This window comes from Hylaeus volcanicus, unplaced genomic scaffold (assembly GCF_026283585.1).
Source record: "Hylaeus volcanicus isolate JK05 unplaced genomic scaffold, UHH_iyHylVolc1.0_haploid 12126, whole genome shotgun sequence".
In the NCBI taxonomy this organism is placed as follows: Eukaryota; Metazoa; Arthropoda; class Insecta; order Hymenoptera; family Colletidae; genus Hylaeus; species Hylaeus volcanicus.
The window spans coordinates 230,491-244,461 of NW_026533094.1; the positions used below are offsets into that span (position 1 = coordinate 230,491).

At 30.5% G+C, this 13,971-nt stretch overlaps 5 protein-coding genes and 1 non-coding gene across 16 annotated transcripts; 2 read left to right on the forward strand and 4 right to left on the reverse strand.

The window, feature by feature from the left end:
• Positions 1–1,335: 1,335 nt before the first annotated feature.
• LOC128882682 (uncharacterized) lies at positions 1,336–2,264 on the forward strand. 4 transcript variants are annotated; one of them, XM_054134402.1, is made up of 6 exons: positions 1,336–1,477; positions 1,546–1,650; positions 1,728–1,800; positions 1,866–2,002; positions 2,067–2,135; positions 2,189–2,264. In XM_054134402.1, the coding sequence occupies exons 1-6, from the start codon at positions 1,345–1,347 to the stop codon at positions 2,206–2,208; spliced, it is 537 nt and encodes a 178-aa protein (XP_053990377.1). In that variant the 5' UTR covers positions 1,336–1,344; the 3' UTR covers positions 2,209–2,264. The 4 variants fall into 4 exon arrangements, with proteins under 4 accessions (XP_053990377.1, XP_053990374.1, XP_053990376.1 ...); XM_054134399.1 differs by having other exon boundaries at positions 2,067–2,264; XM_054134401.1 differs by having other exon boundaries at positions 2,082–2,264.
• A 117-nt stretch (positions 2,265–2,381) lies between these two features.
• Trnaq-uug (transfer RNA glutamine (anticodon UUG)) lies at positions 2,382–2,453 on the reverse strand. The gene has a single exon. It is a non-coding gene; the product is annotated as a tRNA-Gln (tRNA).
• Positions 2,413–4,580, reverse strand: LOC128882680 (uncharacterized hydrolase YugF-like). Of its 3 annotated transcripts, XM_054134397.1 has the most exons (9): positions 4,417–4,580; positions 4,088–4,315; positions 3,936–4,029; positions 3,777–3,883; positions 3,642–3,717; positions 3,388–3,584; positions 3,189–3,341; positions 2,972–3,121; positions 2,413–2,916 (listed from the first exon to the last, which is right to left on the reverse strand). In XM_054134397.1, the coding sequence occupies exons 2-9, from the start codon at positions 4,307–4,309 to the stop codon at positions 2,833–2,835; spliced, it is 1,083 nt and encodes a 360-aa protein (XP_053990372.1). In that variant the 5' UTR covers positions 4,310–4,315; positions 4,417–4,580; the 3' UTR covers positions 2,413–2,832. The 3 variants fall into 3 exon arrangements, 2 of the variants coding, with proteins under 2 accessions (XP_053990372.1, XP_053990371.1); XM_054134396.1 differs by having other exon boundaries at positions 4,088–4,580; XR_008458500.1 differs by having other exon boundaries at positions 2,972–3,883; positions 3,936–4,000; positions 4,057–4,576.
• A 90-nt stretch (positions 4,581–4,670) lies between these two features.
• LOC128882664 (AP-1 complex subunit gamma-like) lies at positions 4,671–8,207 on the reverse strand. 2 transcript variants are annotated; one of them, XM_054134366.1, is made up of 15 exons: positions 8,056–8,207; positions 7,900–7,961; positions 7,633–7,795; positions 7,389–7,534; positions 7,202–7,278; positions 7,056–7,150; positions 6,872–6,997; positions 6,578–6,786; positions 6,387–6,477; positions 6,139–6,306; positions 5,932–6,054; positions 5,710–5,874; positions 5,361–5,634; positions 5,160–5,312; positions 4,671–5,068 (listed from the first exon to the last, which is right to left on the reverse strand). In XM_054134366.1, exons 1-15 carry the CDS (start codon positions 8,164–8,166, stop codon positions 4,833–4,835), a joined length of 2,199 nt encoding a protein of 732 aa, XP_053990341.1. In that variant the 5' UTR covers positions 8,167–8,207; the 3' UTR covers positions 4,671–4,832. The 2 variants fall into 2 exon arrangements, with proteins under 2 accessions (XP_053990341.1, XP_053990342.1); XM_054134367.1 differs by lacking the exons at positions 4,671–5,068; positions 5,160–5,312 and having other exon boundaries at positions 5,392–5,561; positions 5,617–5,634.
• A 140-nt stretch (positions 8,208–8,347) lies between these two features.
• On the reverse strand, positions 8,348–12,363 carry LOC128882607 (ubiquitin recognition factor in ER-associated degradation protein 1-like). Of its 4 annotated transcripts, XR_008458470.1 has the most exons (10): positions 12,223–12,363; positions 12,000–12,153; positions 11,608–11,942; positions 11,424–11,517; positions 11,149–11,352; positions 11,003–11,080; positions 10,883–10,912; positions 10,302–10,784; positions 10,044–10,217; positions 8,348–9,982 (listed from the first exon to the last, which is right to left on the reverse strand). XR_008458470.1 is itself a non-coding variant. In XM_054134261.1 (9 exons), exons 4-9 carry the CDS (start codon positions 11,733–11,735, stop codon positions 10,629–10,631), a joined length of 681 nt encoding a protein of 226 aa, XP_053990236.1. In that variant the 5' UTR covers positions 11,736–11,745; positions 11,811–11,942; positions 12,000–12,153; positions 12,223–12,361; the 3' UTR covers positions 10,526–10,628. The 4 variants fall into 4 exon arrangements, 3 of the variants coding, with proteins under 3 accessions (XP_053990236.1, XP_053990237.1, XP_053990235.1); XM_054134261.1 differs by lacking the exons at positions 8,348–9,982; positions 10,044–10,217 and having other exon boundaries at positions 10,526–10,784; positions 11,149–11,343; positions 11,608–11,745; positions 11,811–11,942; positions 12,223–12,361; XM_054134262.1 differs by lacking the exons at positions 8,348–9,982; positions 10,044–10,217 and having other exon boundaries at positions 10,526–10,784; positions 11,149–11,343; positions 11,608–11,716; positions 11,788–11,942; positions 12,223–12,361.
• Positions 12,345–13,969, forward strand: LOC128882608 (casein kinase II subunit beta-like). Of its 2 annotated transcripts, XM_054134263.1 has the most exons (9): positions 12,362–12,414; positions 12,516–12,586; positions 12,634–12,703; positions 12,761–12,854; positions 12,927–13,119; positions 13,249–13,396; positions 13,449–13,547; positions 13,612–13,691; positions 13,759–13,969. In XM_054134263.1, coding segments are annotated over exons 2-9 (768 nt in total). In that variant the 5' UTR covers positions 12,362–12,414; positions 12,516–12,584; the 3' UTR covers positions 13,841–13,969. The 2 variants fall into 2 exon arrangements, with proteins under 2 accessions (XP_053990239.1, XP_053990238.1); XM_054134264.1 differs by lacking the exon at positions 12,516–12,586 and having other exon boundaries at positions 12,345–12,414.
• Positions 13,970–13,971: the final 2 nt, after the last annotated feature.

Below are 13,971 nucleotides of genomic sequence, written 5' to 3' on the forward strand. Positions count from 1 at the left end.
AATACTTACATCAAAACTTTCTTCGTTCAAAAATTTCTTCTTTGTTTCCTAAATTTCTTGTGAAAAATCGAAAAAAGTCAATATCCAGTGTGAATCTATTTCACGATGAAATTTGTCAAAACCACTCAACAAGTATATCTAAAGAAGAGACTTTTGCTTCCTATAAACATTTTAATAAAACGAATCAAGCACATTGTCACTTTTCACATGAGACTAATATACATCCATTTGAAGAATCTTTATCTTTGACTAAATCAACAGATCACAATCAAGTCGTCGGTCAACGTGATTCATCTCTTACTCATAATCCGTCTCTTTTTGAAACTCCTTCCCGTGAAATTTCTTCTGACATTTTTGCTCATCAAATGTATCGGGTTTTAATTCAAGACATTTTTTGGCTTTTCTTAGCTACGGTTTGTATTGCGGTTCTAGAAGATACTCAATTTCAAAGTATTCCTCGTTTAAACATTTTCTCAATTGTATTTGAAACTGTTAGTGCGTATGGAACGGTCGGGTTATCTCTTGGCGCAAATGATGTCAATGCAGTTAGTTTGTCTGGCCTTCTTTCAAACATGTCTAAATTTATTTTAATTATTGTTATGATTATGGGTCGGCATCGAAGTTTACCTTTTGCTATTGATCGAGCTGTAAATTTACCTAATCTTCTTCACATGGCTACAGCTGTTTCTATTAATAAGCCTTTAGACAACCACTCTTCTCCTCATCAGATACATCATTACAATGAGTTACAAAATAGTAATAAAAACAATAACAACACACCTTACCCCAAAAAAATACACCATTCTTTTTAAAGTTTTTTAATTGATTGTAATTACTAAAACTAATACGACTTTCCTTTCAAATGCTGTACAATGCTAATCATTTCAAGCAACCCATTTTTCTTAATGTTGACAGTCAAAGATTGTTTTAAGTAAGGAATTTTTTTAAAAGAAAAATTTTAAGCGTTGAATTTGAAAAAAAAAAAATTACAATAAACATTTTTTAAAAAAGTAACTTTCCTAGTTTTTTATTCCGTGAGAATGAAGTGACGTCAAAAAAGGAAAGACACTCTTCGGAAGGTTTTCATTTTATCCTGTTAACACACATATTGGAAGCGGTATTAAAGTGCTGCAAATGTTTTTTTTTCTTATGTTGAAAAAAAATTGTTATAAAATAACATTTTTTCTTACACTGTTAATGACAATTCATTGAATTGGTTCAGCTTATTTTTTATCAAAAACGTGAATTATTAAATGACATCTTTTTATTTAAAAAAAAAATTTAATTACTGTTCGGGTATGGACGTGCAGGCGAAATTGTTCTGATTGTGTTCTTTACCATTGCATGAAACCAAAACAAAACTATCCACAAACTTCACTTGATAAGGTGTTCGAAGAAAGTGATGATGATTGGGTGGGCCTGAATGAAAAGTATACTCATATTTATAAGTTAACTCCTTATTTATTGAAATGGAAAGGTAATCCTAGAAAGAGGGAACTAGTTGAATGTACCATTGTCAATTACTTTTTTTGTCTTGTTTTCAAGCTCCAGACGTACCGATTTCCGAGACTTTTGAGCAAATTTCTGATTACTTTTATGATGAACACGCGGATGAATCTGATGAGGAGTGGGTATCTAAAAATTTTCCTGGTAATAATTAAAAAAACACAAATGAGGTGGTTGAACTTTTTTTTAAATCTTCTTCTTTTTTCTCCTTTTATTTTTAGAGAAAAACAAACATTCCGCTCAAGCTTTATGTTGTGCTGGATGTTTTATAACTATTGCTTACCATAGCCAAATGTACAAAGACTGCGAAATTGGTTATTCTTAAACAAATTATACTGCTGTTTTTTTTTTTTTTCTAGTGTTTTTCGTCATAAAATGTCAATGTATTTCACATCAGAGCATCTTGTTAATTGTCATATTAAAGTACAAGATGTTTTATCTTGTTCTAGTGAATCCAAACGTTTAAAGTGTTCGATTAAAAGAGTTGATGCCTTACGTAAGTTTTTCTTGCCAAAATAATTTTGTAAATAGTTAATTGATTTTATATCAACACAAAACAGCTATGGATTTAACAGACAAGCAAAGCGAGAAATGTCCTTTAAGCAATCCACTAGTTCTCTGTAATAATTGTGAGTGCATCATAGGATTTTATGATACCGTCAAAAAACTTTATACTTTACAGCAAGCTATTCTTTCTCCTGACTAGTTAAATAATGACGCAAAATAAAACATAGCAAAAATAAAACAAACGTATACATTAGGAAAAGTTATAGCTCCGAATGACTTGTAATAATATATTAAAACGAACAAGCACTATGTCGCTTTACATTAGTTTTATGTTAATAACTACAAGTAAAAATAAATTTTACAAAACTAGGTCGTGCCGGGATTCGAACCCAGGTTGTCAGATTCAAAGTCTAAAGTGCTAACCACTACACCACACAACCTTGATATCATGCTTCTTTTTGGAGCGACCATCTAAGCGTTCACAGAAATGTAATTGTGCATTTTTGGATGCAATGTGTGCATTGAAAGTGTGTTTGTGAAAACGTTTTTTTGACTATCTATATATAACCAGTAATTGATTATTAAAAAAGGTTAAATATATTTCAATGCTCAATGAGTTTCCAGTACACGTTTTACAGTAAGTCGTTACCTTTTAATAAATAACAACATCTGTTATACTTTGCTACCTATTTTTTTTTGGTTCCTCACAACGTCTTCTATTAAAAAAAAATAATTTGAAAATTCTTTAAAGGCGTTAATGTATAAGAAAATGAAATGGTAGCGTGTTGATTATTCAATGAAAAAATGATCATCCTCGATTTAAATGAAACGACTCCAAACATCGACGATTTCCCCTTGACGAACATTTAAAAATTTTGTGAGTAACTTGAAGATGATAGTCGACTGAACAAGGTGAAAGTCTTTAGCGTACAAACAGACAAAAGCCAGTGATACAGACCTTTTCATTTATAAGGAGATGAGTTCCTTGAGGAATCGTTAAAGAAAAGCTATTGGGGATATAATTCTGCACAACGTCGCACGGCATGGGTGGAACAATTTTATCGTTTTCTCCCCAAATACATAACACTGGTATATCCAATTGGCCAACCTATAAGAGATAGAAAAAAGGGGTAGTACATAAAAAAAACGTCAATTAGAACAATTGACAGGAGCACCATAGAAAAAAGAAAAGGAGCATGCCATAGAGGGAGTTCTAGAACGCAACCTAAAAAAGATTCAATAAATCCCTTCTTTATATAAAGGTTCCAAATATGTAGTGTCCATAAACTTTCAGCTGTTCCGTTTTCAATTTCCTTATGTGTAAATTGCTGAAGGAATAACATGTGACGTTTTCATTATAGGAAAATATATTACCTTAAAAAATTTTTTTTTTTTTTGCGCAAAGGAGCAAATACAAAGAGACGAAATAGGATGAATACAGCAGCTGAACTGCTTTAGTAATTTGACACGAAAAGGAGGTTTTGTTTTCATAAACCCAGCGGAACAGATTAAGAATATGCGTTGAACATATGACGGATAATAAAGTGCAAAGGATAATGCTATTATCCCTCCTTTTGTTTTTCAAAAAAAAAAAAAATAAGGTTTTCGCGTTATTTGAAATCATTTACCCATGGAGAAGCCAACCAACGTTAGATCGTTGCGTGAAGAAGAAACTCCTAAATGATCAATAAGTTGTTTTGCTTGCTAAACGTAGAGAAAAATTTTCAAAAAAAAATATGTTTTTAAATAAAATACAAGATAACCTCAACAAAAAAACGTAAAGTATAGGTAGCATTTGGCTTTTTAAAAAAAAATAAATATTCACTACGACGATAGGGAACATTAGCTGAAAGTCCATGACCGTACAAGTCTTTGAAAAAAAAAAAAAATTAGTATATTACAAAAGTCAAAATTATTGATACCAAAAGATATCACACAATACTTTCGATTTTTATAAAAATTGTGGAAACCTAAAAAACTATTCAAACTTCCATTCAGTCCGTGAAAGCATAAAATCTAGAGTTAAAAAGAAGAATATCTAACCTTTCATTTAAAAGATTAAATCACAACATACAATAGGGTTATCTATATTTCCTGTTATATTGAAATGAATGATACCATTTTTTCCGGCAAAGCAATGCTTATAGTGATAAGGATACCGAAATTTTTCTAAAAGTATCTTTTTTTTATATAACTTGTTTGGAACAGGATAATCTTGTTCTACTAGCCTTTTGGGAGTCAAAACCGAATGCACATCTTGCACTACGTCAATTTCATTCGGTGAATTGTTTATCATATTAATCTAAAAAAAAACTATAAATAGAATATCAGTAATCCAAAAATAGCATAATAAGAAATGTTGTTTATGAAGTTAGAAACAGAATTAAGAAAAAAAGTACCAACCGATTTATTTTTTTTACTAATTTTTATTTTGTTTGTGGGGGTAAAATTGAAAAGCAAAAAAATTGTCTAGTTGAAAGTTTAGAAAAAAATACAAACGCCCAACATTATCTTTAAACTTTTTTTTTATATTGTCACTTTGAAAAAATTTCAAGGAATCCAATTGCGAATCTGAGGCACGCTTTGCATTTTTTTTTTTAATACAGAAAATGCTGCATAATTATTTGTGATGAATGTTCAACGACTTATACGTACTATCTGTTTCACAGTTTATTGGAAATAATTAAAATTTTGATTCACAAAAAGTTTAGTACTTAAAAAAAATCAAGTAACAATGCGTGAGTGGAGAGAAGTTAAAAAGATTTGACAGTGGTAAGCTATATCTTTACCACTCTTTATTAAGACAAAAAAATTAGAATTTATAGCAATGAATGAGTAGATGGTGATATGGGTAGATCATTTAAAAGGTCTATGACACTAGCGAATTTCGTCTGCTTTTCAACAACATCGGTCTCAAGTTTTGAAACGGGTTCATCATCATTCAAAAGTAATAAATCGGTTGTCTCGATATGACTCTTTTGTACATCGCTTGTACTGTTTAAAAAAGCTTCCTCAAACTGCGTTTTAAAGGAAAAAGTATCACTTGTTGTATTGCCTAGTAGCATGAAAACAATTGATAATGAGATGGGGACAATCATATTGCACTTTGGTTGAACGCTATTTTTATAAAGGATTTTCAAACACACCAATAGGTTTCACATTTAAACGATATAAATCACTATGGGAATTTTCAGGTAAAGTCGGGATAACGTCAAACATTGTTGAATACAAGTCTTGTTTGTTAAGAGCAATTAAAGAAGAATATTCAAGAGCCCGCTGCTGGATTTCCATATTCGAATCTACAAAGGGAAAAGTAGACAAATGTTTTCCTTGCTTTAAATACCTACGATTTTTGAATTTTTCAATCAGGCAAGTCAATCGATTTCTTTCATTTGGTAAACGTTTCGATAATTTGGCTAGTGCGTTAATTAGAATTTCAAGAGTGTTATAAAAGGAGTCTTGCACTTGTGCACTATATGAAGTAGAGGGCGTTATATTTGTATCTCCTATAAAAAATGATATTTCTTCTAAATTGATATTTTGCTTTCCTAAATCCGTTAAAGATGACAAGTAAAAATCAAGATACTCTTTAAAAAAACTGACAATTTCATTAGAGGAGATCTAATAAAAAATGTAAAGAAACACGTTTTTATTTAAAGGAACTAATAGACGCTTTTTTTTCTTCTTCTGACTTACACTCATACTTTCCAGTGCTGTTGTAGATGATGAAATTACTAAATCACCATATTCCCCTAAACACCAAAGACATACGCGAAGGAGTGCTTTTTTTGAAAAACGTTCTTTTGATAAGAGAAATAATTGAATGGTCGCGTAACGTTGAAGTTGTGGTGTCATACTTATCTTAAAAACAAGTGAAGAATTTATGATACAAGTAATGGATGAAAAATAAAAACGTACTAATTCAATTAAAATAGTTTCTGTTTTTAAGAATTGTAAATCTTTAAGTTCTGAAAGCAAATAAAGTAAGGCATCCAAGGCATAACGTTTCGTAGATGAGAATTGCAGTATCGACATGACCATCTTAAAAATAAAAAAATCACAAAATAAGAAGGTCAAGCAATAACATCAAAACTTCCTAGTATGTTACAAAGAAGAATGCCTAACCTTGCAAGCCAAATCACTATAAAGTTCACGGTCTTCAAATGTTAAAATCCCGAGAGGTTTTCGGCTATATAATTTGATCAGCTCATTCAAATAAAGTCGTAATGTTGTGGTATTCATCGTTTCATAAATAATTTTCAATGCTTGACGTTGAATGGAAGGGTCGCAATCCTATGGAAACGTTGTAAGCATATCATAAAGAATTCTTTGTATTCTCAGCAACAAGAAAAACAAGAACTATAATAACATACCTTTAAACAATCCATAATAATGGACGTATGACTTTGAAACACCTCAGGATATTGTTTTACTAGTTGATAAACACAACATAAACCGACATATCTTTTGAAAACATAAGAACAAAAAAAAATTTGATATTCAAGTCGCATTGTTAAACAGTTTAAAGATAAAAATGAAATACAAATCTTCGTTTTTAATTTACCTAATATTACTTTCTTTATGTTGTAATAATTTGCCGAAAACATTTCCACAAACGTCAAAAAGATTTTTATTATAGGGTAAGGTCGAAATGATCCTGATACACTCTAAAAGAATAGAGCAACCAGGGTTTCTTGAGCTGTTAGTAATAACAATAATTTGTGTGATTAAATTGGTGATTTCGGTATCGCAAGAGGAATGAGGTGAAGCTATCTACACGTTTAACAAAACGGGGTCAAACTTTTATTTTGTGAAACTAATTGACTCGACTAAGGTAACATATTATGAAGAAACGAACCTTTAAAAGTTCTAGTATGGTTTGTAGCAGTTTCACCTGAAGAAACGGATTAACGACGCCTCCAATTTCCGTTTCACTTGTATTAGCATAACCCGTCGTTGAAACTAATGTTTTAAGACGGAGAACCTAAACGCCCATGAGCATGTTTTACACAACAACAAAACTTTAATTAAAGTTACGGTACCAAATAAGACAAAATTTGAGATTTCAGAGGCGCGACCAAGGTCTTATCTTGATGTGCTAATGTACTAATAATAGAGGATGTTACCATTACGACGCCTAAATGAAAGAAAATGTTAAACCAAATAAGTTAGTTTAACAAGTGAACACCTTGATCTTGATCATGCATTAATGTTGGAAGAATAGCAATAAACCTTTCATTGAGATCCTCAACTTTTTTAATAATCCTTTTAGAACCATTTCATTTTACCGAGGTGAAGAAAAAAGAAAATAAAGTCAATTTATTTTATTAAAAAAAAAAATCACACAATTTTGTTGCATTAGTCAAATAGTTCACCTTAAAGCACAAACAACAGCTTTTCTTTTGATAGAAACATTGGGTGAAAAACATAATTCTTCAACTTCATGAGCCAGCATTTGAACCATTTGTGATGAGCCAATATTAGCCAAAGCAGTGAGTCCTAGCATATTAACGTATTGATTCTGTAGGGCGTTTTTTTGAAACAAAATAAGTTGTCATATAAAAACAAATAAACAAAACAATGCTTTATTATGTTTTTCGCCTTATTACAAAAACGTACTGAATGATTTAAATCAGTTTTAATAGAGTTGGTCACAAGCATCAAAATTTCGTCATCTTCCTTCATTAATTGATGAATAGCTAGATATCCTATACGTTTCTCTTCAAAATTATTTGACGCTATTAATCTTAAACATTCCATTTGACCAAAACTAATTGGATATCTAACAAACGCAGTAAAAATTTTAAAACAATAAAAAAAATGAATAAAGGTTGATTTTCTATAACAAAATCAAGCCTTGTTTTTATAATGTTTTCAATATGTTACCCCATCATATGAATAAATAATAATTTCGCCATTTTACGAAATGAATGATTATTTGAATTCTCCTGAACAAACATAAAAGGATTTATTTTGTTGAAATTCTCTTTTAGAAAAAAAAAGCCTTGTCATTTCAAATTAAATAAAAAACCAATTAACTACCTTTAAGCTTGTGCGAATCATAGCACATTCTTTCGCAACAATAGCACGTTCTTCAGCTGTTGTTCGACAATCGCGAACTTGTCGAATAAAGTCTTTTAAACTATTTGACATCCCTTTTCAACCAATTTAAATCAAAGTCATTTAGTTGTCATAACGTAGAGTTGTCAGTTGGTAAGAATAGAAAATAAAATTGTTTTTTTAAGACATAAAAAATTACTGCAAATAATATCATGACAGGTACGCTTTTTTTTTTATATATAGTAATATTTTAAAATTTTTATATTGCGTTGAAATAATTTTATTATTAAAAAAAATGTGCATTTTTTATATTTCAAACAAAACTATGTCAATACAAAAAAAATTGGCTATAAGGGAAAAAAAATTTTTTGAAATACACAAAAGTTAACTATACTAAAACCCAAAAGCCAAGTGGCCGATAAGATTTAATCAATCAATCAGGAAACAAAAACTGTATTCTAAAATCAAAAATTATTTTTGGACATTAGATTTAAAAAATGTTTATCGCATGGTTATTAACAAAACGTTTTATTGTATTATTGAATTTTAATAGTTTTTTTTTTGTTACCATTCCGCTTTTTTTTAACTTTGATCATAAACCTACTACTTTTTTGTTGGCAAATAAGTTGTCAGATAATTATGCCAGCCAACCTTCCACTTTAGATCATGTCAATTACGAATTGGAAACACGTGTTCAACGAAATCTTCTTACTGACGACTATAAAAGCTCTATTCATAGCCATAATCATTTACAGGAGAACTCTCTATCACAAGGGGAATACCGAGATGATGAACTTTATAATGATAAGACGGTCAACATAGGTCCAAAAGCATGGGCTACAATACCAAATTGTCAATTTTATATTCAACATAAAGGTGTATGTGATCCGTTCTCCGCTTATGCTGCCTGTCGTTTTTGTAAAGACAAATCCTTTAAAATTCTAGGTTTACCAAATTGTCCAGGAGATGATTCTTTCATTGCCAGTCTTCAAGGAAAATATCATTGGGCACTAACACCATATCGAATTAAAAAAAAACTCTATATGTATTATTTCTGTTTCGTAAAACCAGGTCCATCGCCAACATATAATGACGACACATCTACCAATGCTTTCGATTCTTATCAAAAAAGTCACGCTTCTCGAACCTTATTATCTTTTTGTTTATTTTCCTTATCATTACTCATTTTTACATGCTTGTAACTAACTAACTCTCTCTTATAACACTATCAATGTAAGCCATTTTACTGGTTTAATTTTTGACTTCATAGTGGATGCGACAAGAAATTATAACAGTCACTCTTTCAATTCTGACTTTAATATGTTTTATTCTATTTTTTTTTAAGTTATTGAAAGAAATCTTCCTGCTTGATTTAACTATCATTATTGGATTTCACAAACGAGACGTATATGTAGGGAAAATATTCGAAAAAACGATTCAAAAATGAAGAAAAATTTTAAAACCATTTGCAGCTAGATATAAATTATAAAAACACATAAGCTTATGAGTGTATTCTCCTTTTTCGAATTATCAAAACTTTGATTATTGAACTATAGAGTATTTTTTTTGCATTGTACTTTAATTATTCACCTACCTAAAAATTTTAAAACATGAAATTCATTTTTAAACAATGGCGTTAAAAATCAACGGAAATAAAAAAAAAATTTTGGTTATTTTCATATGAGTTTAACATGCAGACCGCGACGAGAGTTCATATGTCATTGTCGAGCGATGCAAACTGAAACCAATGTTAAACGTGCGGTCCATCACATAACGCATCAGCACAAAGATAAATTTCCTTTTCAATATGTTGATGAAGATTTTTAACACCCTGTAAAGTGTCGTGTAAAACATTTGTTAATAGTTCGTTTTCTTTAGTGAGTTGTTTAATTTTTAATTTATAATAATCCTTTGGTGTAAAAAGAAAAAAAAAACATTGGTTCAGTTTTTCACAACAAAGCTGAGCATACCTCTGAACGTGTTGAATCAGGTAATTCTGGTATTAATGCTGTAATGGAGGACAAAATACAGCTTAAATGATCGCTTGTTTCATTAATTATATTTTTTGACCGTAACATGGATTCCTCATTTGTTTCATTTTCTTCACATTTTCCAGCGCTCTCAACAATATGATAAACAGAATTCTAGTACATTAAAAAATATGGTTCATTTAAAAAATAAAGTTTTTGGCTTAAATACTAGAACTGTTACTAACAAGGAGTACTCACAGGAAACTGAACTAAAAAATTATTTAAAGCTATTTGTATTTTTGTTATTGTTGAGGAAGCTGGTGCCGAAAAAATAGGAGTACGAGGAAAATTAGCAGCGTTGTCTTGAATCATTATGAAGGGGCCTCCTAAACTTGTATTGGGCCGCTTAACAGTTTAAGCGTCTTAAATTCTGATCAGCAGTGTGCTAGACTTTCTGTGACGTTATGAAATAAAAGGGAAGGTTTAGTTATTGTCCAGATTTTTTTTATCTGTTTTTATGTGAAAACAAGTTTACCGTTATAAAAAAAAGAAAAGTCAAAACACTTAATTTATAAAAAAAATTAATTAACACTGCCTCCCTTCTCCACTAAACAGAGAGAAATTTGTACTAGGCTGCGATGATTTGTTCTCAATGGATGAGGAGGAGTTGGATGAATGATTCCCAGTCTTACTAAGAAAACTACTGCTTTGAATATATTTGGAATATTCTTTACACTTTGTCTAATGATAAAATAGAAAAATCACGACTATAAATGAAGTTAACTTTTCGTAAAGTAAGAATGCCATAAAATGATAAAATGACCAGGATGAAAGCTTACCCGAATGCCTTTGGGAATACGTTGAGGGGTCTAATCAACAGTACAAAAAACAATAATGTAAATACTAGTTTTGTTTCTTCTTGTAAAATATAAAAAAAGAAAACCTTTTTTAGAGTGTACCTTTTCACAACTTAACGTTCCCGTTTGTTTTGGAGTGCAAGTATCACTCAGTGTATTTTGAGTTAGATTCGATGAAGTCTATAAAGGTTATATACATTTTTTTAATAAAAAACCATGACTACTTTGAAGGGCACCATATCACTTACAAGGATTTGACCAAAATTAAGTGATGAAGTACTTTGAGGATTTGTTTGTGGAACAAGCTCTTCCTCTTTTTTCCTTTTCAATTTTTTTTCCAATCCTTCCGTTTGACGAATAGGCTCAACATAATCTTTTGGAGCTAGGAAATCCACTTGAACATCCGTTTCAATAATGGAAATGGCAGGCGAAGGTTGGCATTCCTACATACACTTTTTGTTAAATATTATGACAGAAAAAGAGGTTAGAAAAGAAGGAGAAGTTGTTATAATCTTGTTGTTACCACAATTTCAATTTCAAAAGTCTTATTTTGATGATGAATTTCAATATTGTCTCCAGTTGTTAAACAAGAAAATAGGCTTAAAGCACGCTCAAGTCTAAATCCTCCCCCCGCCCCAAACATGAATTGTTTTGTGCCAAGTAACAATTGCATCTAATGCAAAAGAATGGAGTGCCGAATGACTTACACTTCACGATGATCGTAAATATCTAAAAAATCACTTGTGACTGGTTGTATTTTAACATAAGTCCCTTTAGGTAATGTCGTATTAGAAACAGTTATCATATCACCTTCACCTAATAAAAGGTTTTTCATAACCTTCTTCCTATATAAAAGACTTAATAGATTAGGAAGAAGAGTTTTTTACCCAGTAAGGCAAATAACAACAACCTTCTTCCGCTGTGAATTCTAAAACACCTCCATGTGTTACTCGATCAAGCGTTGGATTGGCCAATGAGAAAATCATAGGCCACGTTACATTCATTCGAGAAAGAGTTACGAGTGCAGAACTTGGAAGTAAAACTATTTGTCAGGGTATTTTAAAGGAATGATAAAAATAACACCAAAATAAAACCATACTTTTGTTCCCTCGTTCCATTTCATCTCTTGCTAAAAATGTTACTGAATAACATTTATAATCTTCTTGAAATGGAACTAAACCAGAATCATTTTCCTCGTAAGAATCAATTAAACCGCTATTAAAGAAATCAGCTGCAAAACGTGAAAAATTCCACTGCAAGAAAAAAAAAGAAGACCAAGTTGTTTTATTTTCACACCAGAAAAGATATTACAAAGTCTTTACCATTTTTTTTTAATTAAAAATTTTAGTTGAAAACAAACGGATTTGTACTACACAGATATTGATGTTACAACAAATGTCAGGAAAGTACAGGAACAGACAAAAGCCTGTTATTTTAAGACATTGTCTTTAAATATTTAAACTAAAAGACTTGCTGGAAAACGACTTTCTTTTTTTTTTCTTCCATTTACGAAGGTAAGAATGCTTTTTTGTTTGGAACGAAAGGGTTTTTTTTGAGATGCATGCATTGAAAATCATTTTTTTGTTATCAAATGAGCTTTTTGATTCGTTTTTAGAACTATTTCTTTTTACTCTCAAAATAAAAAAAAATACGAAAAAATTCAATTTACTTATTTTCAAAGTCCATGTAATGCTTTTTTTTGTTTTTATAACTACGCAATTTTTTTTTTAAAGGAGTGCTACGTCATCTTTTGGAAGTTCGGATCTTTTTCAATCTGAAAAAGAAAAAGAGATGGACTACGAAGTACAAAAAGAAAAAAGTTCATTTTAAAACACTGTCTTTCTTGTACTTGACTGTTAGCTCGCATGGATTGATTGGTTTTTGTGCTTGGAGGGAAATGAAGTATTCGTTGAGGTTGATACAGAATATATTCGTGATAGCTTCAATTTAACTGGTAGATTGATATTTTCGCCTTTCAAACTGTTGAATCACTTCAAGATTTGACGACCAAATCAATGTTTCTTAGGTTTGGAAACAAGTGTTAAACATTTTGAAAAAGCTCTGGGTATAATTTTGGATGAAGACATTGATGTTGACGAGTCTTTCAATGAAGAGGAAAATAGTTCCTCAGACTACTCATTATTCGCATCTTCATCAAGTATTGAAGATGCTCCAATTTTGTACGGTTTAATTCATGCACGATACATTCTGACCATTAAGTAAGTGCCACTTTTTCTTTATGCTGAAGATGTTTTCAAAACAAAAAATTGATTAAATTTTTGTTCTTTTATTATTTTTTCATTTTTTTATATATAAAAAAAAAAAAATCACTTGGTGTCTCGTGATAGAGGGATGGCCGCTATGCTTGAAAAATTTAGTTGTTATGTTTTTGGATTGTGCCCTAATGTTAATTGTAAAGGAAGACCTGTCCTCCCTATTGGTTTATCCGATACATTGGGTGTGTGCAAAGCAAAAGTTTTTTGTCCTACTTGTAATGTAAGTTTTTTTGTTAAAAGGAAGGATTAATAATTGATTTTGTTGTCTTAAGGAAATTTATTTGCCTAGTGTGCACCGTTTAGCAATGCTTGATGGGGTTTTCTTCGGAACATCGTTTCCTCATCTTTTTTTTATGTATTACAAAGACTTGGTAACAAACTATTCTTGCAATAACAAATGCTTGGCAATGAAATATTATATGTTGTATTCTTCAGGTTCCAGAAACTCCCATACGTTACCATATTCCTAAACTTTTTGGATTTAATATGTGGCATGGAGTTCGTGATTTTTTGAGGTAATACAATTTCGCGCGTTTATTTTCTTTTTGTTTCAATAAAACAATATACAAAAAAAATTTACAGAATTCAATTAGGAGATGAAGATGAAAAAAAAAAATCAGATCTTGTTCGAAAACTTCCGGCTTGCGTTCCTAGTATAAAATGATTCAAAACATTTTGTTGGTGTATGTCGCAATTACAAACAGAAAAAGAAATGTTTAAACATGAACTTTTTTTTTCTTATTTAACAACAAAAAAAAAGACTTAAAATTTAAACAAAAAATTACAAACACTCTC